We start from the raw sequence: 26,176 nt of genomic DNA, 5'->3' as shown, positions 1-26,176 counted from the left end.
TCTCATTTGATAAAACAATTTAATAATTTTGATTTATTGAAGTTCACTTTTACATCCTCAGGATTTTATGGTGATGCCCTGGCATTACCCAAGGGTGATTGTCGTCCATGTCGCTGTAACTCGTATGGAACTCTGGCAGAACGTTATGGACCACCAGTATGTGACCAAGTGACGGGACAATGTCAGTGTAAGCCTCATGTTACAGGTCTCAAGTGCAATGAGTGTGAAGCAGGATTCTGGAATCTTACAAGTGGGGTGGTAAGTTGTTTACAACCTGTTTCCATGAAATAATCTATAGGTATTCTTTCTTATCAAGTATGCTAAATATTAAATTATACAAACATTTTCTGTATTTACAGTGTACAGTACAAGGCTTAAATTTTTATATTAAAATACCCCTAAAACTACCCAATATTTTGTACACTGATACTATGGGTTAAGAACTGTGGTGGTCTGATGTCCGTATGAGCCTTTGTATTACAGTGGTCCCTCGGTTAACGAACTTCGTTAACAAAATTTCGGTTAACCTATTACCTTCCATAAGAATCTTCATTTCGGTTAACGAACAAAAATTCGGTTAACGAAATTCTTACGAAAATGTTTCGACATGTTTTGGCTTGCTCACCAGCTGGAAGATTAGTCCGCCAATACAGAAATCGGTTCTAGGGCTTGCATTCGTTAAAATTGGAGTAAATATCAAGGAGGTTGTACTATTCAATAATTTTCCAAGTTTTATATTAAATTTTTTAGTAATTTTAACACTTATTTAACATAATTGCAGTACTGGGAACTAGTTTTTGGTGTGCCCATCAGCCACTTCACTCATCCACCAAGGCGTCAGTATGTATCTCTGTTCAGTGGAGGAAACATCTTGCTTGTGGGTCTCTTGAACACAGAGTATTTTTACATTTTTACAGTGTACTGTACAATTATTGGTCATTCTGAAATTTATTTAACATATTGACAATATATAGTGCAGTGCAGTGTTGATTTAAAGAAAATAATCTTGAATTGCACCTAGTGAACTTAAAATTTTATGGGTGAAATGACGGCATCAAGCATGGGGTGATTTCTCTTCCACCCCCACTTCCTTCTCTTCTCCTTCCTTCAACCCCACTTCTAATTCCCATCATCATCAACCAGGAGCCTTCTACATACACACCTCGAAGTAAGTGTACTTTACTGCATTTTTTTTTTTACTTTGTATGTAATTTTCGGTGAGCTGGAACCAATTACCCAATATCCCATTGAAACAATGGTTTCGGTTAATGAACGACCTTCTGGAACGAATTGTGTTTGTTAACCAAGGGACCACTGTGTACTATACTGAAGGTTAATCCAGTCATGCAGCCAGGATTAAGTTGAGCCTTTTATAAAAATACTGTACCAGTACAGTAGTTCTAAATATATTTGAGTACAGTAATGCCCCATTTAGAGCTGCTTCATTGCAGTGCTCATGGTCTTGGAGACAGTATTTTTATGTATTTACTGGTAAAAAAAACCAGATACACATCCATTAACACCAGATAAATTACAGCAGTATCTATTTTATTTCCTTTTTTTTTCTTCCCTCTTATTACTGTAGGGTACAGATTCTTTGGTCATAATACAAAATACCCTCTGTTGTGCACTGTAAACACTTGTTGCAAAGTGATGAATGCTGTGGTCCATTTACTGTACTTGAATTTTTCTGGGCTTACATCACAATAAAGAAGTTTGACCATGTAATAAAAAAAAGGGCTAATTTAGGGTTCTGCTTTTATTGAAAAGTGCAGTATTGAATCACATTATAATTATATGAAAGGTCTATAGTACTGTACTGTCCCTGGGTTATGAACGGGTTCCGTTCGTGAGGACTTTTGTTAGTTGGATTTGTACGTAAGTCAGAACACATGCTATATGCATACTGTACAGAACAATGTTTAAAATCCCACTATATCATAGCCTAAATCCTTATATACATGTAAAATCACTTAATTTAAGACAAAAGAAGAAATATATTGACAAAATAAAGTAAATGAAAGTAAAAAAATAAGTCATCAGGTAAATAAAATACTGTAAATTTAAAGTTTAACCTCGTTCAGATCGGCGGGCATTTGCAAGTCAGGGACCTCCTGTATGCAAATAAAGTTGACGGAAATACAATCAAAGTCAATTTTGTGGCCCATCAACTTAATATACTACCCTTCCACTGTCACTGGCCACTTTTATTCATCTCAACACAGTATAAAATACATCCTTTATATTGTATTCTTTTAATATAAAAACTCTCCTTCTTAGAACAAATATCTTCATTCATTCTCTGCTCCTTTTAGTAACATGTTACACACAAGTAATCTGTCCTGCAAGGCACATTCTTACCCTGCTATCACCTTTACATCCCTCATAAGTTTCCAGTCACAGTCTGCTTTAACTTAATTTTAACAAATCACATGTATACCGGTCGAGAGTATTCTTTCTCTTAACAAATGGCCTATCGAACTACCATACGATGCAGTGTGCTAGGATACTGTACTTTAGGCATAACAAGGGGTGGCTCTGTTCTACCTCTATGGTACATTGTAAACCACCTGTTCACTTTTCAATCATAAAATGGTGGTGGAGTCTTGATAAATCACAAAATATAAAATCAAGCTCTTAAATTCGTGGATACCTCTATTACTTCCCCTTTTTTTTCAATTTTGTGGTCAAATATTCTTAATTTGCAGATGAGTATGCACCAATTGCCGCAGTTGAGTGTTTACATAAAAAACCTTAAAAGTTGTGGAAAATATAATTTCACTGCTTTAATTTGCCTTGTAAATAAAGAAAATATAATATGAATATCACTTCAATGCTCCACTGTGACTTAGAAATAAAGAATATATAATACACAACTACAAAATAAGAAAAATGATAATAGTAAGTGAATTGTTTGTGGGAGGCAGAGCAGTGTGTGGTGGACTGAGCAGCCCCTCCCTCCCTCCCATTCCTAGGCAGAGCTCGGCCCTCCACCTCCGACCTCATTAATGCAATATAGAATTAATTTTTGTACAATATCTACGTGTTACTGTGTTTTTTTTCTGTATTTTATAATGATGTTTAGTGTTTGTTAAACCTGTTTTGGAACAGTTTATGGGTGTTTCTTGGCCTGTGGAACCAAACTACATTGATATCTCCATTAGCTGTAAATAATTAGTGCAGAGTACTTCTGGGAATGAGATATTTCTGGTACAGATCATTCTGAAAGCTGGAAAAAGTCCCTCTTCCCCGGAATTTTCTGGGTAATGGAAAAATTTTCTTGGAAATTCCAGAAATGGTACATTACATCATCTCTCGCATCCAGATAAATGTCCCCCATTCCCGGAATATTCCAGAATTTTCAAGGTACTCAAAAAAAATTTTCTTTGGAATTTCCGGAAAATGCACTTGTTTTTCATCTCTCAAACCCCGGAGAGAACTCCCCATCCCGGAATTTTTTTTTTCTGGGTGCTGGGAGAATTTTCAAGGTACCGAAAAAATTTTCTTGGAATTTCCGGAAAATGCGCTTGTTTTTCATCTCTCAAACCCCGAGGAGAACTCCCCCCATCCCCGGAATTTTTTTTTCTGGGTGCTGGGAGAATTTTCCAGAAAATGTGGCTCTTGGAAAATCTGGCTTTGGGAATGATTTTCCGAGAAAATTTCAATTCTGGCTGTTGGAGATATTTCTTATTTCTATTTAAATAAATTAAACTACAATTAGAAATTTGATAATTTATGATGCCTTCTAGTACCTAACCTGAATATTATCAGGATTTTTGTATATCTTGTGTATTTCCAAAAGACTGTACTGTATGTGTATAGTAGTGCTTGCCTAAATAAAAATGGCTCTGTGAGTGTCCGACTGTAGTTAAACCTACGTAGCAATGGTGCTCTGTACTAGGTGCATAGTTTAGATGTGGAAACTTTCACTAATGAACAGAAAAATTCTTTAACTATGCAATTTTTTCCAGAGAAAAGAAAATTAGTCTCAATGCCCAGAAATGTTCTTACACCAGTTGTTCCAACTAACAGGGATTATCACTACATGTATATAATGTACCGTATTTTGATGAATATAAGCCGCACAGTTCCCCCAAAAAAATTATAATAAATACAAATATGGGTGCAGCTTCCTATCAGATATGAATTTTAGTAATACTTCAAAAATATCTGTAAATGTTGCCATAAATTCTTGTGTGCTCTAGAACCACCTCTAATCATTCTAACCAGTCCCGACCATGATTACTAACTCTTCCTAATTCAAAATAACCATCAGTAACTTAAATTCTTTCTATTGGAATAAAAATTGAAACTAATTATTGTTGCTTTATAGAAATAATAGATATTATACAGTATTTCTACAAATGTTTGTTTACTTTGTTTCATCAAATAACTACAGGATGTCTTTTGGACTGTATCACGGTTAGGCAAACTGAATCTCTACCACTTGCTTCAAGCACAGTGTCTATATCATTAGCTCATCCTTTTTGCACCCTTTGAGAAGAATAGTGACGTAGCATACAGCTGATGTGGTTGCTCTTTTAGCTTGATGCCAATCAGAAAAAAATACTTCAAACATTCCAATAAAGAAGCTTATATGGCACACTTATCCACTGTCTAATCAATAGTTATATGTAAATTCTTTAAACTTTTTAAATTAGAAATTAACAGCAAAGTTTATTATAATTTTTTGTGTTACCTACAGTATACTGCAGTGATTAATTAGTAGTTAAAATTTGTTCTTTAAATTTTCTTCATACTGTTCAGTATACTGATTTAAATTACCAGAGTGATATTTAAAAAAAAAATGATTTAAAATTGCCAACCCTGGTTTGGATTAAATAGAAAATTAATTTTAATCTTATTCGTTACTCTGCTTCCCAAAATTTTTAAAGTAATATCCTGCATTTTAGATTTTTGTTATTGGTTAATTTATTTTTTTTTATTTTTTTTTTTGCAGGGTTGTGAACCATGTGGCTGTGATTTAACAGGTGCATTAAATGGAACTTGTGATGTACAAACAGGCCAGTGCTTCTGTCAAGTAGGTGTAGTAGGACAGAAGTGTGACATGTGTGAGCCATACCATTATGGCTTTTCTCGTGATGGCTGTCAACCCTGTGATTGTGACCCTATTGGATCCGCTTTCAGTGTGATGCTACTGGTCAATGTCCGGTATGTCTCACGAAATTAGTTTTTTATAGTAAGTTATGTTCTTTCCAGAATATATTGGTGTACATAGTTTTGGATATTTCATTTCTTACATTTGATTATACAGTATATAAATTTGAATATACTTAAATTCAGATATTTATAGCCTGGTCCTGTCTAGAAGGATTTATGAATATGCCCATGTAGGCTTTAGGCACAGGGCCCTGGGAGGCTCTGACCTAATGGTAGCTGGAGCAACCATCCCATGCAAGTAACTCTAACTCACAGTGAATAGACTTCTGGTCACCACCACAGTCAATAGACTTCTGGTCACCACCACGGTCAGTAGATGTCTGGTCTCAGTTTTTTGGAGAAAGGGTTAATTCTGGCTGGGTCAGATGCATGATTCAGCAGACACGAGAAAGAGATTTGGGGTCTTTGAAATGTGGTGTTGTAGGTGAATGCTAAGAATAAGCTACACTGACAGGAAAGCAAATGAAGAAGTACCTGTACAAGCAAAAACTTCAAGAGAAATTCTTGAAATGTGCAGAAAAAGGAAAGTTAGATACTTTGGTCATATAATTAGGGATAAGGGGATAATAGCAGAAATATTAATGGGCAAAGGTTAGGGTAGGAGGGCCAGAGGAAGGCAGAGACTAGGATGGATGAATGAAATTAAAAACTGGGACCCCAGAGAGATACAAAATCTTAGAGGGTTGGTAAAAATGGCCCGAGAACAGTTTAGAGAGGAAGACTGTAGTCGCCAACCCTTAGATATGAGGATGGTACTTTGATTTTTAAATGCTGGTTATTTAATGAACTTTGGGTTTTATTTATTAGGTGTATCCTTTGTAGATACTTTATTTCTTTTAAGGTAAGAGTGGAATTTTACCTTCTGATTTGCAATTGTTTATTTGTTTAACCATTAAATCAGATGTGACAAATGCATGGCTAACTAACTATCAGTCTCTTCACACTGGATTATATAAAGGTTGATAATTATTAGATTAATTATGTTTACTTGCAGTGCCGAGAAAATGTTGATGGTCGCAGATGTGATCGCTGTAGGGAGAATACTTTTGACAAACAAGCTGGTTGCATTGGTAAGTACAAGTATGTTATATGCACAAGTGACTGGACTATTGAAAAAAATTATTTTACATCTTATGTTGTACAGCAGTTTATGGTTCACTCAACTTAACACATTTGGTGTCAGAAATTTTCTATTTTTAAAACCTTGTTCAAGATTTTGCAACTGTACACTTCAGAGATCTAGATGTTGTAACCCCAGGCCCTTGGGGCCCCAACTTCTGACTAGGAGTTCACAAAAACAATATGATTCAAAAATTAGATTATCCTTCAATTTGAAACCAAGGTTCCATAGGATATCCACTTGGTAAGAAGGTTCAGTAGTATAGTTTGGGTGTCTAGTTAAAAATTAGTTTTCCCAGAAATTAGCTTTTTTTATAAGACTTTTTTATGTTTTACATGAAAATACCTCCATTCAGGCCTAATGAGAGGAAGGGACAGAAGGGGCTGCAGGCCCCAGGCCTGGGGCTCATTGAGGGACCTGGGCCCAAGCTCTGCTTTTCTTCAAACCCCACTTAATCCTATTTATAAGACCAAAGTGAAAACTTTCATCCTCACTCTTGTTGTTACATGATACACTACTGTACGTACATGGATTATTACCATAAATTGTGGGTACAGTAAAGAAAAGGTCTGCAAGGGGAAAGAACATGACCAAGAAATAGAAGACCCTGAAAGTTTACGCTTTTTCCAAAGCAATTTGTTAGGAGTTCCCCACACTTTATTTTCAGAGTCTTCCTTTCTATGGGTAATCCTTTTCTATTTGCATACACTGTACAATATGCACCAAATTTCTTTGCCTTCAGATTATCAGAAAATTATCCACATATGTTATATGGTTCTTTTCCTTGTATCCATTTAGTAATGATGACACTACCCTATAACCCAATTCTTGGTCTTGGAAGTTCTTGGTTTTTCTGTCTGTCTATACCATAAATTTAAACAGATATCCTGTAACAGAATTACAGAATGACCCAACTTTGATACCCCACTTTACACAAGGTTTGCTAGGGAGTTATATTTTAATACTACATTTGTTTCCGATTAATTATTTGTGAGAAGATTTTCCCATTATAATAAACAGGGTATTCATATGTGTTTTTGTGCTGTGTCTACACACACACACACACACACATATACAAGACAGGTAAAATAAATAATTGTCCTAAGGGCAAACACATAAAGGGAATATACATTTCTTTGTACACAAGTAAAAATGTACCCCCCTTTCCCATATGGTCAGCAAATGTTATTTGACAATTTGTGGCCATTTTGAGAACCTAACCCCATTGAATTTGAAGGGCATGCTGTACATACTTGGATAGTTGACTATTGAGTTAAGAAAATGCCACTCAAAACTCGAGAGTAGAAGGGCCATTTATCTATATTTGCTGTCAACTGATCAAACGTTTACACACTGCTTACTTCATTTTACTCTTTCATTCTGTTATTTTCGGTACCTTGTTCTTGTCTTTGGAGACAATTTCACTGAATGCATCCCCATGGGAACATGTGGCCCATTGATATTGGGGGGTGTTTCTAAACTGGAGCTTTTGTATTACTTCCCCCTTCTTGTAATGTACCTGTAGATGGATTAGGCTTATAAGAACCACCTGGCTTTAGGGCATATACTGGAAATGAAGGATTGGTCCTGAATTCTAATATTTTATTGAGGCTTTTAGCCAGGTGTCTTGAAAACTGTACAAATTTTTCTCCAATAGGTTAGTGAACTAGTCTGCTAAAACTGAACTGTAAGTGACACATCTGTTCTGAATCTTAAAGATGGCAGGCATTGTCTTGGTATGAAGCATGCTGATAGAACAGATTTTGAACTGTAAGACCTTTGTTCTCTAGAAAGCAACTGTCAAACAAAACCCTTCCCATTTTAGGGAGTGGTGTGTGAAGGGACACATGATCAATTTACTCAAAATGGGTCAATAAATCAGTCCTGGGATGAAGGTAAGGGGAGTAATGGCCCCAAGACTGAAAAAGCCACCAGTAATTATCTTGTTTTACATGAACAGCCAAGCAACAGCAAGGCTCCACAAGAAAGTAAGATTATCAGGATCAATTTTTCATGTAATGACTGTAGTAGCAAGGCTCTCACAGGTCACTTGGATCTTTTCTCATTCATAAAATGGAATTATCTACTTCAATCCTTCATTTTTGGTATTTGAATGTACAATACTGGCTGTCATATCATAATTTACTGGTGTAATTACTCCACAGACTGCCCTCCATGCTACAGTCTTGTCTTGGATAGTGTGAGCATACATCGTGAGAGATTGGCCGAGTTGGAGCGTCTTCTAGCAGACATTGTGAGCAATCCGACTGTACTTAACGATGAAGATTTTGAAGAAACTTTAGCAACAGTTATAAGTCAAGTGGAACAGCTATGGGATGATGCTCGGGAAGCAGCGCACTCTGGAGGTAAGTTTTCTATTAATTGCTTTTAAATTTACCCTGGTAAATGCTTGCAGGTTCTGCATTTGGCTTAACCCAACAGTCAATGTGTGGCACTTATTCTATTAATAATACAAATGAAGTTGATTATTTTCAGTTGCATATAAAAGACTGTAATGGATAATTGTACCTGTGCAAAACTATTTTTTTATGGAAAACAGGTAACTACATACTATTTACTTAAATCTTTATCCTTACGTTCACTTAATGATTGTAATTTGTTAATAAAACACTAGAGGAATATTAATAATAATAATAATAATAATAATAATAATAATAATAATAATAGTAATATTTATTCAATAAAATCTTCATACCATGTTTACAATTGGTTTGGCATATACCAGTATGTAGACTATGCAGGCATACAATTCAGCATGTGTATAGACATTGCATATATACATGTCCATAAACAATGGCGGTATACAGTTTCCAGTGTACCCAGACAGTGCAAGTATGCAACAATTGTAAGCATTAAGGCATTTTGACTAAGGCTAGTTTACAAAACTATCACATGCTTATTTCTAATAGGGTCCTTTGTTGAGGCTTGATTACTGTTGGGCATATTAATGTAGAAGTATAATTTGTCATATATGTACTTCAGTGTTTGTATAACTGTCTGGTAGTCCCAAGCGATCTGGTAGATTTGGTAGACACTGTTCTCTCTCTCTTGTCTATACTTTCTTTATTCCATGTACCTTGGAAGTGTTCAGGGGAAATCAAACACTCTTGTGTAGAAAAATATATCTATGCTCTGGAGACTTGGTGTACAGAGTCAAGGGAGGCCATTTACCTTAGCCGCTGCCAGTCGTTAGAGTAAGTCGCCACACCGCCAATCCATTGTGAGGTAACAAAGACCGGAGATGTTGTTAGGGCTTAGATATGTGGCAACGATTGTCTGTTATCAGCAGTTGGAAAGAAGCTGAAATCTTGACACCGCTGTGTGTAAAAACAACATCCATTTGAGCAACTAGGGTAGAGGTATATGTATATTTGCACATTACATAATCAGAAATAAATTATATACTTATTCAGTATTACTAATCAGTTATAGTATATTTACAAGAATAAAAGTGAAAGTTTTTTCTTTATAAATATAGCACGCATTACATTTCTCACACACTACTCACCAACAACATCCTTGTTTCTACACACTATTTGCCTGGCTATTCTGAATACCACTCCTCTTGCATCTGTACTATTCAACTTACCATATTTACTAATGTATCTTGTTCATGCTTCTTAGCCTTGTAAATCTCTTCTGGCCCTACATTTGGCCTCCAGGTACTACACCTTGTTACCACACCCTGTTACCACACCTTCTTCCAGGCCTTATACAATATTCTTTTCTTCTTTATTGCTGTCTACATCATCAGTCCACCACCAAGTTATGGCATGCCTGGCTGAGCCCTTTGTCCAGCCACACAACTTGTCAACTGAGCTCAACATTACATTGTTTATTTTGGCCCAGCTTCTCACTACACTACTCTCACTATCACTGGATGTTTCCAGCCTTCTCAATTCCATGTAAAATGTTTCTCTTGCATTTTGTTTCTTCTCGGAATGGACGAGTTGACAGTCGGAATATTTTCGTAAGATGGCAGGTCAATGGGTAAAGAAAATGCTTAAATTCACTATGGTAATTATATTTAAAAATAAATTGGGTCAAAATGTCAAAAATAAGGGTTAAAGTTGCTAAAAAGTCACGTGAATGCAAAAAGCTCTGTGATTGATTGTGACATCACTGGCTGGGGCGAGCCAAGGCGAGCTTCCCAGCAGGAGGCAGCAGCTGATCGGCTCTGTAAATAAATATTATTAGATAATTAATTGTGCTTTACTGTATAACACAGTAATACTATTTTGAATATATAAATATTACTAAGCACATTAACTAATTCAATGGATATTAGCTGCCCATACAACAAATTTCATAGTATAAACATTCCAAACAATATTGGTATTATTTTGTTTTTGGTCATCTTGGGAACCTTAAGATTCTAACTATTGCATTTAGTACTTTAAACAATAAGACACATTTTCTCTTCAGGATTTCTGTCGCAAAATATTTTTCGGACGCATAAGAAAATACTGTACAGATTACAGTAATACCCCGATTTACGCAGTCAATTGAACCCACAGGGTACCGCGGAAAGTGAAAACCGCAGAAAGTGAATAACAGAACATATGGGATTAATTCCACAGAGACTGGCCCGACCCCCAAACTCCACTTTTTCCGACACAATACCTATGTTGTAGTAAAAATAACATCTAAATTTTATGATGGTATGCTCACACAATATTTAAGAGAAATACAGTCGCCAGGTTAATGTCCATTCAAATAATGGACTCAAATCCCCCTCTTCCCAGCTCACTGGCCCCTACCTCTGAGAAATGATTGGGTGAAACACAAGATTTTAACGTTTAGTAATAAATAATACCTTAGACTAAAGTTAGGATAATATAATTGATATTTCTGGATTCCTGCAGGTCAGGGAATATTTTGAATGTAAACTTCATATATTTTGCACAAAAGATAAAAATACTTGCTTTGTGTAAACCAAATTATTACATTAGATCTAAAATTTTTATGTCTAATGCAAAATCCATGATGTTTATATTCAAAATGATCATCATATTGTAAGAATTCCAGCAATGTAAATTATATTCTGGCCTGGTAATTTGTATGAATTTTATGAGCTAAATAAAAAAATTATACTTCACGCCGATATGAGTAGATGCACTCATGAAAGTGAAACCAGTTCTGGCAAGGTACCGCGAGAATGAGAAATCGCGGAAAGTGAAACCGTGTAAAGCGGGGTAATACTGTATATGTTAGGTCAGGGTATGATGAGTTATAAGGTTAGCTTAACATACATCGGTAAGTGGGGAAGTAACTCAAAATTAGTGATTCACGATAGAAATGAAGTCTAAATCGTTCATAACACATCGCAAACCACCAGAAAAAAAACAGTCTGCATGTCTAAGTACAGGATGACCAAAACTTAAAATTTACCCAATTTAGCCTATCTCGAATCTAAACATCCAAATACTTATGGTAGTTAAAGTAAAATTTTACCCATTAATTAATATAAATGATGATATATCCCAGTGGTTCATTAGTGAATCATCAAAACAATAACAAGACTATTTACTTCTAAATTTACTCATATCTCCATCTAGTACTGATATACTCAGCAAATGCACTGAAAAAAAGAGAAAATGTCTACTGGGTAAGAATACATGACAGCTGAGCTGATTTGAACATGGGAGTTTTTATGTCCAAAAGAACATAGGAATAGAGAAAGCTGCAGCGAGCCTATTGGCCCATACTGGGCAGTCCCATTTACACTCAATCCCTATCGCTCATACAGTATATCCATCCAACTTATGTTTGAAGCTGCTCTTCATGGCACATTTCTTCACTTACGAAATGTCCATGACTTAGACCATAAAAAACACCCCTTAAAACTTACCTGAACGTGGCATTTGGGGTCTGAAGAGGCCATCCTTTCTACTACCTATGACTGCAGTGGTGAGTTTGAAGGTAGTGACATCATTGCAAATGGCGGCCCTGTTTCTAGAGAAATAAACCCATCTCGACTATTATAGCTGGATTTTAAACTTTTACTACAAATTATATATACCGTATCACTCACGAATGTGGCAGAGTGTATTTCTTGTGTTTACCCAGAACCATCAACTTGTCCATTATTGTAAGAATTAAGATCTACTCTTGACAACAAGCCTTTTTCACATTGAATTCACACAGAAACCCGCCACAGGAGTATCCGAATGTGGTTTAGGGTTTCAAGGCAAGTTGGTTCGAGGTTTTATTTACAATTTAATATTATTAAGTGGAATTATGCAAAATAATTTCCACTATTATTATTTTGAAAAGATTGGCTAACTAGAGAACTTCTACTTTTCATTTTCTAGGTTGGGTCTTTAATTTATTTTGATGGGTAAATGTAAAAAACTGCATGCCACATTCTAATATTGTAGTCTTTTAACAGGTGACAAGAGTGTGGCACAACACATTGTGGAGCTAGAAGAACGTATCAAAGGCGTAAAAGAAATACTTAAGGGAATACGACAGGCAGTGTGGGGCAAGTTTGGCATTGATGGGAGAGTTTAACATTACACAAGCTGAAGACATCATTCAGAGAGCTCGAGAAGCTCTTACAGTAAGTAATAATGCTGTACATGTATTTCATCTAATCAAAATGTAATAAATTTCAGATGGTAAGTTAATGTACCATGATTATTCATGGAAGGAGTATTATTGAAAATTAAATTTTTGTCAAAAAATCCTTGGAAGTTTCCAATAGACAGGTTTTTATATAATTTTTTATTTTTTATTTATTTTTTTATTTCAAGAAATTCTGGATAAAATTTCTCCATTTTGGGCATGGGAACGAATTTCCAAGAGATTGCATCATGTTTTCAATGCAAAGATGCGTGCCTGGAGCATAGGTGGGTAGGCTCAAATTGCTCGTGAGCTACGATAGGCTACTACAGTACGGTCTTGTTACTGTGTGGGATGCCTGTGATTGGTTGATGTATCTCGCAGCCTATCTCCACAAACTTGCATCATGGCACTCTTAGTTCATTGTCTGCTGTCCATTGCACAAGCTTGTTAGTTCACTCACAGCTGTTTTCACATACAATCTATGTTGTGCAGTACAGGTACTTCTTGATTTACGTGTGTTTGGTTTATGCTATTTTTAGAATAATGCATGCGGTCCATTTACACCTTTTTTTTTTTAAATTTACGTGGGTTTATGTTTGGAATAATGCGATCATTGACAAACATCATCATTGGGCTGCCATTGCAGTGGTGTTATGTTGCCAGCACCATATGAAAAGTACACATATGCATGGCGGGGGTATACAGTACATGGATACAATCTACCTGTATAGTGACTGAGTACTACAGTATTTTGTGCAGCAGTATACTGTATAGTGCACGTGTTTTGCTTCTTGCATCATGTCACTAAAGCATCCATTAAGCTCTCCTGGTACCAGTGATGCTAAAAAGCATAAGGCCATCACTATTGACATTAGGATGGATGTGTTTAAATGTTAGGTGAGGTGAATGAACAGCTGATATTACACATGCCCTTGAACTTAGTGAATCTACTTAACGGACTATTCGTGATAGTGCAGAGAAGCTCAAGGGGAGTGCCAGGAGTGGAACTTTAATCCGTGCTTCTAAGACCTTGTATTCCAGAAGTTTGATTATGGAGAGAATGGAACAAATGTTGAGCATGTGCATCGAAACACCAAACTCACTGAAGTGTTCCTGTCAGCATGCTTGTGATACAAGCAAAGGCCCGGAGTATTTTATATTTTCTGATATGTGTATACAGATAGTCCCCGGGTTACTTAATGAGTTCCGCTTGAGGACGCTTAAGTTGAATTTGAATGTAAGTCGGAAAACATGCTATGTGCATACTCTACTTACAGAACAATGTTTAAAATCCCACTATATCATAGCGTAAGTCCTTATATACATCTAAAATCACTTAATTTAAGATAAAAGAAAAAATAGAATGACAAAATACAGTGACCCCTAATTTAACGAACGCCTTGGTTAACGAAATTTCGGTTAACGAACTGCCTTCCATAAGGATCTTCAATTCCGTTAACGAACAAAAATTCGGTTAATGAATTTTCTACGAACCGACCTCAACATGTTTTCGGTTGCACTGACCGGCAACCAGCTTTAGTATCAGTCTGCCAATACATTAATCGGTTCTAGGGCTTAAATTCTTACTATTTTAGTAAATATCAAGAAGTTTATACTATTCAATAATTTTAAAAGTTTAATATTCAATTTTAGTCATTTTAACAATTATTGAACATAATTGAAGGTAAAGTGACTAGTTTAATGCGCTGCATCCAGTCTCTTAACAGCAAATAGGCGTTAGTCTCTCTCTGTTTTCACTGGAGGTAACATCTGCTTGAGACTCTTCAACTAAACGCTTTTTTTCTGTGTTTCCAAGCAAATTATTGGTCATTTTGAAATATATTTTACATATTGACAATATATAATGCAGTGCAGTGTTGATTTAAAGAAAATAATCTTGAAATACACCAAGAGAACTAAAATTTTATGGGTGAAATGGTGCCATGGGGCTACTTCTCTTCCACCCCAATGCCTTCTTCTTCCTTCCTCCACCCCCATTCTAATTCCCATCATCATCATCATCCAGGAGCCTTCTACATACACACCTCAAAGTAAGTGAACTTTTCTACCATTTTTGTTGAATTTAGGAAATTTTGGGTGAGCTGGAACCAATTACCCAAAACCCATTGAAACAATGGTTTCGGTTAACGAACGACCTTCTGGAACGGATTGAGTTCGTTAACCGAGGGGTCACTGTATAATAAAAATTTTTCCACTCCATGATTTCAAAGTTTGGTGCCTGATTTCAACTCAAGTTATCTATTGTGACTTGTGGCAACTTTTCTTTCCTTCATTGGTCCCTCCCTCCACCAGTATTGTTTGTCATCATGGCGGAAGTATCTAGCAATCCCAGTAATGTACCTTATTGAAAGACACAATAGTAATGCCTTGATAGCCTAGAAGACTTAAGTAAAATATTGTGGGAATCAGAAAGTAAAGGGGAGATTGAAGAACTGATACATTAGCTTAGTAAATTCAGAAATAACTTTTGTATAAGCTAAAGCATTAGTGACACTGACCAACTAGTCATCAGCATAGAAGAAATGCTTGGAGACCAGAAGAAAGCAAGGTCAAAGTGTTTCTCTATGTGTTGCAGAGTTTACTAGCCAAGATTATTAATGTTTGTGTATTTCACTATACAGTATCGTAGTTGTAATTCCAAGGGTACACTACTGTACCTTATTCTGTTACCTTATTCTGTTGTTGAGGAAAATTCATTTGGTCCTAAGATACTTCATGAAAATGGGATTTTCTGTAAGATATATAAAGACTTTGTGAAATCATATGATAATTCAAAAAGTCTTTGGTATTATTCTTCCACACAGAATGCTCAAATATACTTGGATGTGCAAGGAAATGATGCTCTGAACAAGGCCTTTGATCGTTCCAATCAGTTTGGGCAGCAATCTGCACTCATGTCTGATATTGCTCGAGAAGCTCGCTCTTTGGCCGATTCGTAAGTAAAAACTTTTTATGTTTAAGAAAGACCTGATGCATGTAATCGTGGTTTACAGCTTTATGGGTCATTAATAAGCAACCCATGATTTACCAGCATGTTAAAATCCTCATGACAACATACAGTAGGTGCCTATAGCCTGATAAGACATTATAGGTACAGATACTCCTCTACTTATGAACAAGTTACATTGCTGAGGTTTATTTGTAAGTTCAACCTAATCCTGTAGATACCAAACATAATAAAAAAAAATAAATAAAATGAGGAATTTTATCAAAGATGTAGAGTAACAACCTACATGGTAAGCCAAAAACTAAAAGCAAACAAACAACTCCCTATACCTCCTTTCTCAGCATTCATAAACCATATGTTAATTAAAAATTGTGCACTTCCAGCAACATTTGTTTATTACCTAGACAAAAAAATGCTGCTATAACCATTAGCCCTTATGCTCGGAGCATCGTAAGACCCGCCGACTCCCCGGTATATTTCGAAAAAATAAAATAAATACAAAAAATCCAGTATAAAAACTGATACTTCAGGTGTAAAATTAGTGCAGTCACTCCAGATGTACTGTTGTGGCTGGCATGCACATGGTCCCCTATGTTCACGGTCACCACGGCACTTACGACCATGACCTCTCTGAGGGGGTGGCTGGCAGGGTGGGGAGGGAAAGTGAGCACCATTTTCTGTATCAGTGTCCTCACCGCTGGCCACATCAACAAATTCACCATCTGGGTCCTTTTCCTCCTCATTACTGTCTTTGTCCCCCAATACAGTACTGTACTACAATATATCAGTGCCGCTCAAATCAAGCAACTCTTGATGAATAACATTACTGTCTAGGGAGTGGAGGGGTGAGGCTGGTCACAAGTCGTCAGAGGACATGCATCCATCATGATAGTTGGTGGGTAACTGGACCACTAGACTTGAGACAAATATTACGTGCGAGTTGAGTTGCTAAGTAAATAAATATCCCGTACTTCTGTATTTCATCCCGCCACGACATTCAAAATATGCTGTGAAAATTAAGAAAGCTAAGAAAAGTCACCCGGGGTCGCCTTAGTGAATGTCACCCGGGCTTTAAGGGTTAAGGAAAAGCTGAATGAAAGTTTAACACACCTGCCATTTGCATAGATAATGGCTGCATGGCCTCAAAGTTCGCCATAGCAACGGAGCCCAACTAGGATGCCGACTCTGCCAACCCTTTAGCAATGGGACTGCCACACCCTGCTTCCCACTCCCTCACTCAGTGTGTTAATTTTCACACACAAAGAAATATTTATTTCCTTTATGTTTTTTACCTTATGATAGTTACAGTACTGTGCTGTACTGTACAGTATTTCTTTTATTTTTTTTTCCACATTACATATGAGGGATTGTCAGGGGCAGATCCAGAGGGGGTGTCCTGGGGGTTTGGAGCCCCCTTTTCATCAGAAAATTCCAATACCTTTTCTTTAAAGCAGTTTTGTACTCGGGCATTTTTGTATAGTAAAAAGTAATTATTATTGACTTCAGATTATCTCCTGATATCAAGTGTGCATGGCTTCAAAATGGCCTTAACAAGCCAATGATATTGGTCTGAATTAAATTTTTTTTGGGGGTTCTTACAGCACCCCCAAAGACCCCCAGCTGAGTGGGCTTGCCATTTTCCCCCACCCACAACTTTTTGGGAACCCCCTTTGATATTCCTGGATCTGCCCCTGATTGTGTTTGTAACTAAGTGAAAAAAATAATTAAGAAAGTTAAGTACAGTATATCAATGTGAGATTAAAGAGTTGAAAAATAACCATAACTTAGCTTGGCCTGGTAAGAAGAGGCCTAGGAGGATGTGGCTACAGTGAGGAGTCTAACTTGGCAACAATGCCACCAGCGATGTTAATAGATGCAAAAAGAAAAGAAAATTATCTTTAAATTTTCATTTACATCAGGTATTTTAGATTTAAAACAGCATATGTAGTATTGTATAGTGAATGAAGTTCTGCTTTTGATGTAGCACCATAAAGAATCTAGGGGTACAGTGAGCAAACCCAGGATAAAGTAGCTAACTGGTAAGGTCAGCCTACTGCGAGCATGTACTGGGCAGTTACCATTCACTGTAAATGATTCACAGACAGTACATATAGACAGGTTTGTTCCCATCAATAAAAGTTCGTAAGTCGAATGTTCATAAGTAGAGGAGCACCTGTACCAAAGGCCAAAATACAGTATATAACTGTTAAATTATGCTTCATATCTCTTACTAACTTGTCTTTGCGCCATACATTTCATTAAATAATTTAATGACTGTAAGAAAGGAAACCCACAATGACAGACGAAATGTTTATTTCAAATTGTTTCGGTGACAACTGTCACCATTCTCAGTATAGTTTCAAACAAGGACTGGCAGTGCATGTGTGCACTCAGTTCATGATTTTTTACTCCCTGTATAACTGGGTGGCCACTTGGTCCTTGAATATCAACTATAGGCACTTGTGTATTGGGAGGGAGTGGTCAAGTTTTGGCTCCGTTAAAGTTACTGCTAATCCACTACTGTACCTGAGTTGCTGAGTTTGGGAAGAGATTACTATAATAAGGGAAGGGATTTCCTGGGTCATAGTAAATATTCTTAGGCAAGGTGACCAAGGCCAACCCAAGTATCTGACTCCATATATGTTTTATATTTTTGCTCACTGATTATTACACTGTTGAATTTGTGATTTAGTGTTTTATTACTCAAGGCCTTTTTAATACCTACTTATGAAGCCTTGGGTAAAACTCTCCTGGTGGGACCGTGTGCCTTACCATGACAGGACCGAAGACGCTATGTATTTGTTTCAGCACTGATGACTCTGACACTTCCATGTGTACATTACCAAAGATACATTGATTCTAATCGCACTGTTAGGCGAGGTCAATGTGCTGCATTGGTCTCTGTGATGATCCATCCCCTCATAAAATCCTGGATCTGCCCCTGTGCTACCATGATTCACATGTTGGAGTATCTAAATGGATCTTATAAAAATGAATCTCCTTGCCAACACACCTACTTCTCTAACTAGCCAAATGTACAGGGTGGGGCACATTCTGTGTAGGTTTCAGTCTTTTATTTCCACTTCCTCCCTTTCTCTAGCAGAATTTTGTGGGATTAAATCATGAGATTACATTTTATGGTTTAGGATGAATTGAATGACTTGATTCCCCTCCCTCCTCACAGATACATGGCTCAAATAAGACTTGATTGGGAGTTTGCATTCTGGAAACACCAGTTTCTGTTTAAATAAAGATTGAATGACATAGAGACAATGAGTTTAACCATGGTTCAAGTGACTCTTCTTCATTAATATGGATACAACCATAGTGCAGAGGGTATCTTTTCCTTTTAAGAACCAATGTGGTCTTTGTTAGGAAGAATTGCCACACTCTCTAAATCACAAATCATACACTTCATTTGCATTTGAAATGGGTCACCAAGATTCACTCACCTAAACTGTACGTATATGCAAGGCTAAACATCAAAGAGGAGTGAAGAGGTGGCATGTGTTTGTTCCATTGGCAATACCTTCCAATTATTATCCCAATATTCTTGATATGTTTAGTATGTACAAAAGTTGAAGTTCATTTTCTCTTTAACAGGCAAGAAGATAGTGCCAAGAGTATTGAGCAGGTGGCTTATGATGCACGTAACACATCCAATGAGGCTTTCTTGTTAGCACGAAAAGCAATTGATGATCAGCGAGATATAACGGACATTATCAAGGTAAGAATTTTTTTTTTTTTAATTGAGTAAGAACTTTTAAGCTAAAATCCAATAATGACAGTAATAATCATCATCACTTTTTTTATATGTAAAATTTCTACTCGTAAATGGGTTAGCTGTGATTACCTGATTTTAAATTCCGCTGTACAATCGACCCTCGTTAATTCGGACCCCTTTAATCCGGATTTCGGATAATCTCGACGAAATCTGAACTAAGCGAGGGACTTCTCCGTATCAAATTTCTGGTTCTGGGATTGTCATATAGATGGCCCGCATGCCAGACCGCCAGTCATTGTTGACTTAGCGCCATATTCGAGTATCAGTGTTGTGTTGCCCTGCAATTTTCGTTGATATTTCAGTGATTAGGGATCTTTCAGCCTTGTATTTTACATCATGTCTTCAAGGGGGAGTAATACGCTGAAGAGGAAGTATGTGACCATTTCTGTGAACCAGAAACTGGAACTTATAAGGAAGTTAGAGGCTGGTGCTTCGGTGGCTAGAGTTTGTGACGAGTATGGTGTTAAAAAGCAGACAGTTTCAGACATACGCAAGGCTAAGGACAAACTCACTGCATTTTCTTTGAAATATAATGCAATATTATGCAATATTAACCCCTTAATCGGTTAATTCGGACAATCGGCTAATACGGACACCCTTCCCCCCCCCTATTAGTCCGTTTTAACCAGGGTCGACTGTACAATCTTATACAAAATACAGTATTTTCTTGATTTAACGAACTAATTCGAGCCACCCCTTTCAGTTAAATCAAAATTTCCGCTCAATCGAGCATGATTCTGTTAAATTTTGCACAAAATGCGCCACTTGGCATGGGTTTTGTTTACATCTGCTCAGTCTGTGTCCTGCCACCACCGTGTGTGTTGCTCACTGCTACCCCTCGGTCAACTAACTACTGTGTTTAAACATCATGCTGAAAGTCTCTCAGAAGTCTCAGAAAGGAAGTGGTGTGGGGGAGAAAGTAAAAAGAGAGTGGCTATCAGTTGGAAAAAGTTTGGAATAAAAGAATTTTTTTTTAAATAAACACTGAACCCCCTAGTTTAAGGTAAGCCATGAATAATGTTTCTAATGATTCAATGTACAGTTGCCAGCAAAAATTCTCCCACAGCCCTGTGTTGCAAGTTGTGGGAGGACTTTTGCTGGCAACTGTACATATCATGTGTGTGGGGTGTCTCCATAAGTGTGAGCATATTCATGGAATTGATCTGAATTTAGCAAACTAGTTCACTAAATCGAGCGAAAAATAATGGACAAAATTCCTTCTGGTAAATCAAGAGTATACTGTATTAGGACTTTTTTCACGACCTCTCTTCAATATAATTTTTACCACCTAGCTTCCCCCATCCTTTTTCCTTCCACATTCAAACTTGGCATCTTTCTACCAAATTGGTTTTCCACAATCTCTCCAGTTCAGTTGGGTTAAGTAGAATTTAGCCTACTGGAGGCAGTAACTGGGGGATTCATTAGTCTATGGGAGACAATAACTTCACATAAAGAATGCAGGCTGATTTTATTTTATTTTTTGCTATTTTTCAGACAAAAGGTGTGGCTTAAGTGCTATAAAATTGTAGTCCGTGCTATGAATGGTGCACATGTTGAATGTATATCCTAGTGTAATTCAATGTAAATGTAATGATATGTACCTATACACTAAATGAAACTCAAATTTACTGATTATGAGCTCTGTGAATATTCCTCTGCATTATTCAAAAAAAAAATTACAAGGCTTCAAAATTGTTTCATTTCAATGTGGATATCCTGTATTAGTAGAGTGAAAATGAATTTAAGATGCTGATTTATCAATCTTCAGAGTTTGAATGGTGAAGCAATTGACCTATTATCTCTTCATGAAAAAACAACACAAGTGGCCAATGAATCAAGAACACTTGCTAAAGCCACTTACCATGAAGCACTTGCCATATCCACGGAGGCCTCTAGCATTGCCATCCCACCAATAGATGCAGCTGAACTAAAGGCTCAAGGTAAGTAAGATATCTATTTTGGGTTTGGATGTGAACCTGCAGACACTGTAGTACAGTAAAACCTCGATAAATCTGACTTCAATATATCGGAATTCACTTTTTTAGGACTCTTGAGATGCTCTGGTCACCAGAAATACTAAAAACAAAACAATAATAATGAGGAAGATTATAAAAAAAATCTTATGAAATGAACAACACTCTGAATACTGTACAGTGGTCTAATCAGATTTGTTATAGGCCTACTGAAAACTAAGACACTCGAGTATGTAAGCAGGTTGGAGCTGATCAGGTGTTGCAGCATTTGTCAGGTTTATTTACTAATTGGTTCAGTATTATATTCTCATATGATTGGCCTCTTATTGTTTATGGTTCATCATGATTAATATAACATCTTCAGTAATATAGAAAAAAATGGAACACTATGTAATTTGTAATATGACTTGAAAATCAAAGGATAAGCTGTATCAGAAGGTTATTTACTTAGATGCATTTGTGTGAGAGCTTTCAGTAGACCTGCATACAACGGGGGTCACTATAACACACTGTATATTCTTTGATATGAAGATACCTTTCTAAAATGTTATTTACTCCCTTTGAGTGTTATATGATGACTCAATTTGGCTACTTGTACACTTAGACAATATATTAATGAATAAACCAGGGTATATGCAGATACACAATATTGTACACTACAATAGTATACATGACTGTACTGGCGGGCAATTAAAAAGAAGGATAGTCTTAAGACAAACCTGAAAAAGTGCCAAAGCCACCCCTCACCTGGGACACGATTACTCCACACCGCAACACTTGGAGGAGCACTACACAAGGTGTAAATACTTTCGAATTAGCCCAACTGCATACCGAGGCAGACAGGCGCCAACGCCGGAAAGATGCTGCCACCGCCCCTCCCGCACTAGATGGAGGACTCTGCCGGTCCCGGACGACCTCTTTAGTCCCCTTAAACCTCACCAACATAGGTGACATCCTTAGCAACTTGTATCATTGTATCAGAGCTGGATGATCGTCATACTCGATTCCGAGTGACAACAAAGTAGTAGTCGTAGTGGGAGAGGTTGCAGTAGTAGTGTTAAAGGTAGTGGGAGATGTTGCAGCAGTAGTGTTGGTGGTAGTGGGAGAGGTTGCAAGAGTAGTGTTGGTGGTAGTGGGGGAGATAGCAGAAGCAGTGATTGTTGAAGTGGAAGAGGTTAAAGCAACAACCAGGGTAATGGGAAAGGTAGCATATGTGGTAATGGAAGTGGTAGCAGTAGTGGTTGTAGTAGTAAGAAAGGGTTCTAGGACAATTGCCCCCCATTGCTCAAGTGAATCTTATGTACAGCTAACCTAACCTAGGTAACCAAACCCAATTGGTTCTAGGAAAACTGTCCCCTGACTGATCCACATTTTTTTTCACTTAACAATTTTTTATCAATGTTTTTCTAATTACAGATTTGTAGTGTTAAAAAAAATTGTATGAGTTGTGCATTTTGTGTAGACAAGGACCTGGGGCTCACTAACTCACAGTAAAAAAAATAAAAATAAAAATTAATAAATAAGTAAAAAGTATAATAAGCAGCACTAAAAATAAACCAATACTAATACAAAGGTCTGAAGACCCAAGGGAGCAAAACAAAGATAATAAAACAATAGATAGGATGAAGCGATCTGGTTGAGCCCAGGTTCTTTCTACTCCTACTGTCTTTCAGTTTCCTTAATAATCTTCTTTCACCTCATGACTCCAAATTCAAAGTACATAATTATTACAATAAATAAAACATGAAAATAAAGTATTAATTCTGAGCTATTTTCTCCTCTCTATTTAGTTAGTTCCATGTTTTGTGCCAGTTAATCACTGGCAATTGTCCTGATACTGTAAGAATGGCAACAACAGTAGTGGTGGTAGTAGTTGGAGAGGTAGGGTTAATGGTAATGGTGGTAGTGGTAAGTTGAATTTTTATGCACTACTACATTATATAATATGTGCTTTTGATGGTTGAGAGAGATGTGAAATTTAATTTTTTTTATTGTACTGTATATGGGGAACCTTCCCAATAATGGACAGGGTTAGCATGAATTAGTCCGGTATTAGAAGGGTGTACTGTGCACCACTTGGTATTATTTTAAAGGAATTTGACGTAGTTTCCCATGATAATATGACAGTTCATGGTATCAAATAATGTAAATCCTACTATACTCAGACATATCCCAATCCTTAGTTTTATTTATGTTGTGAGCATTAAGTCATGTTATCTCGTTTATTACCAGTTAATTATTCACTTTATAAAACTGCTCAGCAAACATTTATAAGAAGTCCCATATCTTCCAGTTCTCTGAGGGGTTTTGCCAACCAACTCCATTGTAAGAAGAGGTTTCTGACCATCAGACGGAATTTCATCTCATGACAACTTACTGATGCTTCACCATCCCATACTCTGTGGCTCTTGGAAGGATTAGCCTTCCTTGTTTGGGTGTATTCTCAGTTGGTTCTTGATCTCATCAGGTACCCATACTAGTTTGTTGGCCATTAATGTAGGATTGAAGTACAGGTATTATATTTTTATTTTAAGCCCCAAAGGGCTATTATTAACAGTGTTAAGGACTGAAGGTTTGAGCATGAAGACCCACAATTATGGCTTTAGGGATTTTCAAGTTGCATAGATTGTTTAGAGTTTGACTTTCGACTTATTATATATGTTGGCCTTAAAGGAACCTCCCATGGGAATATCTTTAAAGGTTCTAGATGTGCTGAGTAGGAATCTTCTTCTGCAGTACAGGCATTGTTTGAGTAGTACGTACCTGCTGGTGAAATGATAGGTTTCAAGGCAATTGAGCAGTTTGCTCTGGAGCATTCAATGGAATGGATCTTATTGTTCACTAACATCAGCTGATGGCAATGAAATGGTTTTTCATACTTCAAATTCTCTATTTTATTTAATGATTTTTTGGGGGGCATAATCATAACTTTTTTACAGTACAGTTTATACTTTTATTTTGGCTTGCTAATAGTGAGTGAAATAAACTATAGTAACAATAACCATCTTACTTACATGATCTTTTGTCCTTTAAGCTGCTGCCATCACCCGTGAAGCTGAGCGTCTTAAGGCTGAGACACAGGAGCTGATGGAAAGTCGTAGTAATTTGCTTGTGGATGTTGAGGCTCAGCTTACAGAAACTTCAGAGTTGGTGCAGCGGGGCTGACACACAACAACAGATTACATCCGAGCTCTTGGCAGACACATTTACAGCAGAAGGCCAAGCCAAGGATGCTATCAAGAAAGCAGAAAAGACTCTCAAAGAAGCTAAAGAGACACTTACAGTACTTGAAGGTAATTTTCTTTTATGAATCGCCAAATCCGCGAATTACATTTGCTGACCTGGGGAAGGGGGGGTTACATCTTTACCTGTGTACAAAGAAATGTATATTCCCTTATGTGTTTGCCTTTAGGACAATGATTTGTTTTACCTATATTGTATATACAGGAGGTCCTCCCTTAACGCCGTGGTCCCGTTCCTGAAAACCGCAGCATTAACGGAATCAATTTTCCCCATAAAAAATACAGTAGATAAAATACGTGAGTTACGTTCCCCAGCCTCCCTTTGCCCCATAAAATACATTACATATACAGAAATTCAATTGAATTTTTATAGGAAATAGTATATATTATACATCCGAAAAGATAAATAAACTAAATTATTTTGTATTGTATTCACTGATGGGCGGAGGTGGAGCGAATGTGTGGAGGGTAGTGGAGAGGAGGAGGAGGGTGGCGAGCCACATTATACTGAATCTACGGACGTTGTCCAAATCATGGGTATCTAAAGAATAGCGACGTTATAACGAAACAACGTTATCGTGGGCAACGTTAAACAAGGACTTACTTGTGCAAGTGTGTAGACACAAACGAAACACATAAGTAAATAATACTGGGAAATTTTCACAAATAATCAGAAATTTTTTTTTAAAAATGTTGAGCCAACCCTCAAGTCTACTCCATGCTCTATTAATAACAAAGCACGGAATGGAGTTGAGGGTAGACTCAACATTTTTAATATTTTTTCTGATTATTTGTGAGGGGATTTTCCCATTACACCTGTATTATTTATTTATACGTGTTTGTGTGTGTGTGTGTTTATGCTATACACACACACACACACACACACTACAGTACCCGGTAAGTTCTCAAATTTCGAAGTTTTAAATTCAACGTTTTTTTATTTGGACAAAAAAAAAAAAACTCCACAATTTAAAAGTTTTACTGGTTTAAGTGTGCAAAATGAACAATACAATTCATTAATAATACGGAGAATATTATAACACACGAGGAGACGAGACGGCATTGTTTTCGTTAATGTTTACAAAACCAGTGACTGACTGGTTCTACATATAAAACTAAAGGAAATAAAACCCTGGTTGTAGCTGTAGTAAATGAATGTAAAAAAATTAATATGGTTGTTTTAAGTAGTACAGTAATGTTATTTAATGTTAATAAATGGAGCAATAGAAGTAGCTAACCTTTAATGGTAAAGAAAAAAGTGAGTGCACGTAAACCGTTAATTATTATTATTACATGTGAAAGCATTTCATCATTACTCTA

General features: G+C 36.7%; 1 protein-coding gene across 1 annotated transcript in view; it reads left to right on the top strand.

The window, feature by feature from the left end:
- The window catches only part of LOC121862312 (laminin subunit gamma-1-like), a 114,647-nt gene that overhangs the window by 84,094 nt on the left and 4,377 nt on the right, over positions 1-26,176 (top strand). Inside the window, 12 exon segments of the mRNA XM_042360468.1 lie at positions 62-258; positions 4,961-5,138; positions 5,141-5,172; positions 6,176-6,251; positions 8,467-8,667; positions 12,714-12,801; positions 12,803-12,884; positions 15,715-15,845; positions 19,461-19,584; positions 21,410-21,581; positions 24,649-24,776; positions 24,778-24,907. Of these exon segments, the coding sequence (XP_042216402.1) occupies positions 62-258; positions 4,961-5,138; positions 5,141-5,172; positions 6,176-6,251; positions 8,467-8,667; positions 12,714-12,801; positions 12,803-12,884; positions 15,715-15,845; positions 19,461-19,584; positions 21,410-21,581; positions 24,649-24,776; positions 24,778-24,907 (1,539 nt within the window).

Source organism: Homarus americanus, unplaced genomic scaffold, assembly GCF_018991925.1.
Source record: "Homarus americanus isolate GMGI-L3 unplaced genomic scaffold, GMGI_Hamer_2.0 scaffold31037, whole genome shotgun sequence".
NCBI lineage: Eukaryota > Metazoa > Arthropoda > Malacostraca > Decapoda > Nephropidae > Homarus > Homarus americanus.
This window is presented reverse-complemented; position numbering and strand designations above follow the sequence as displayed.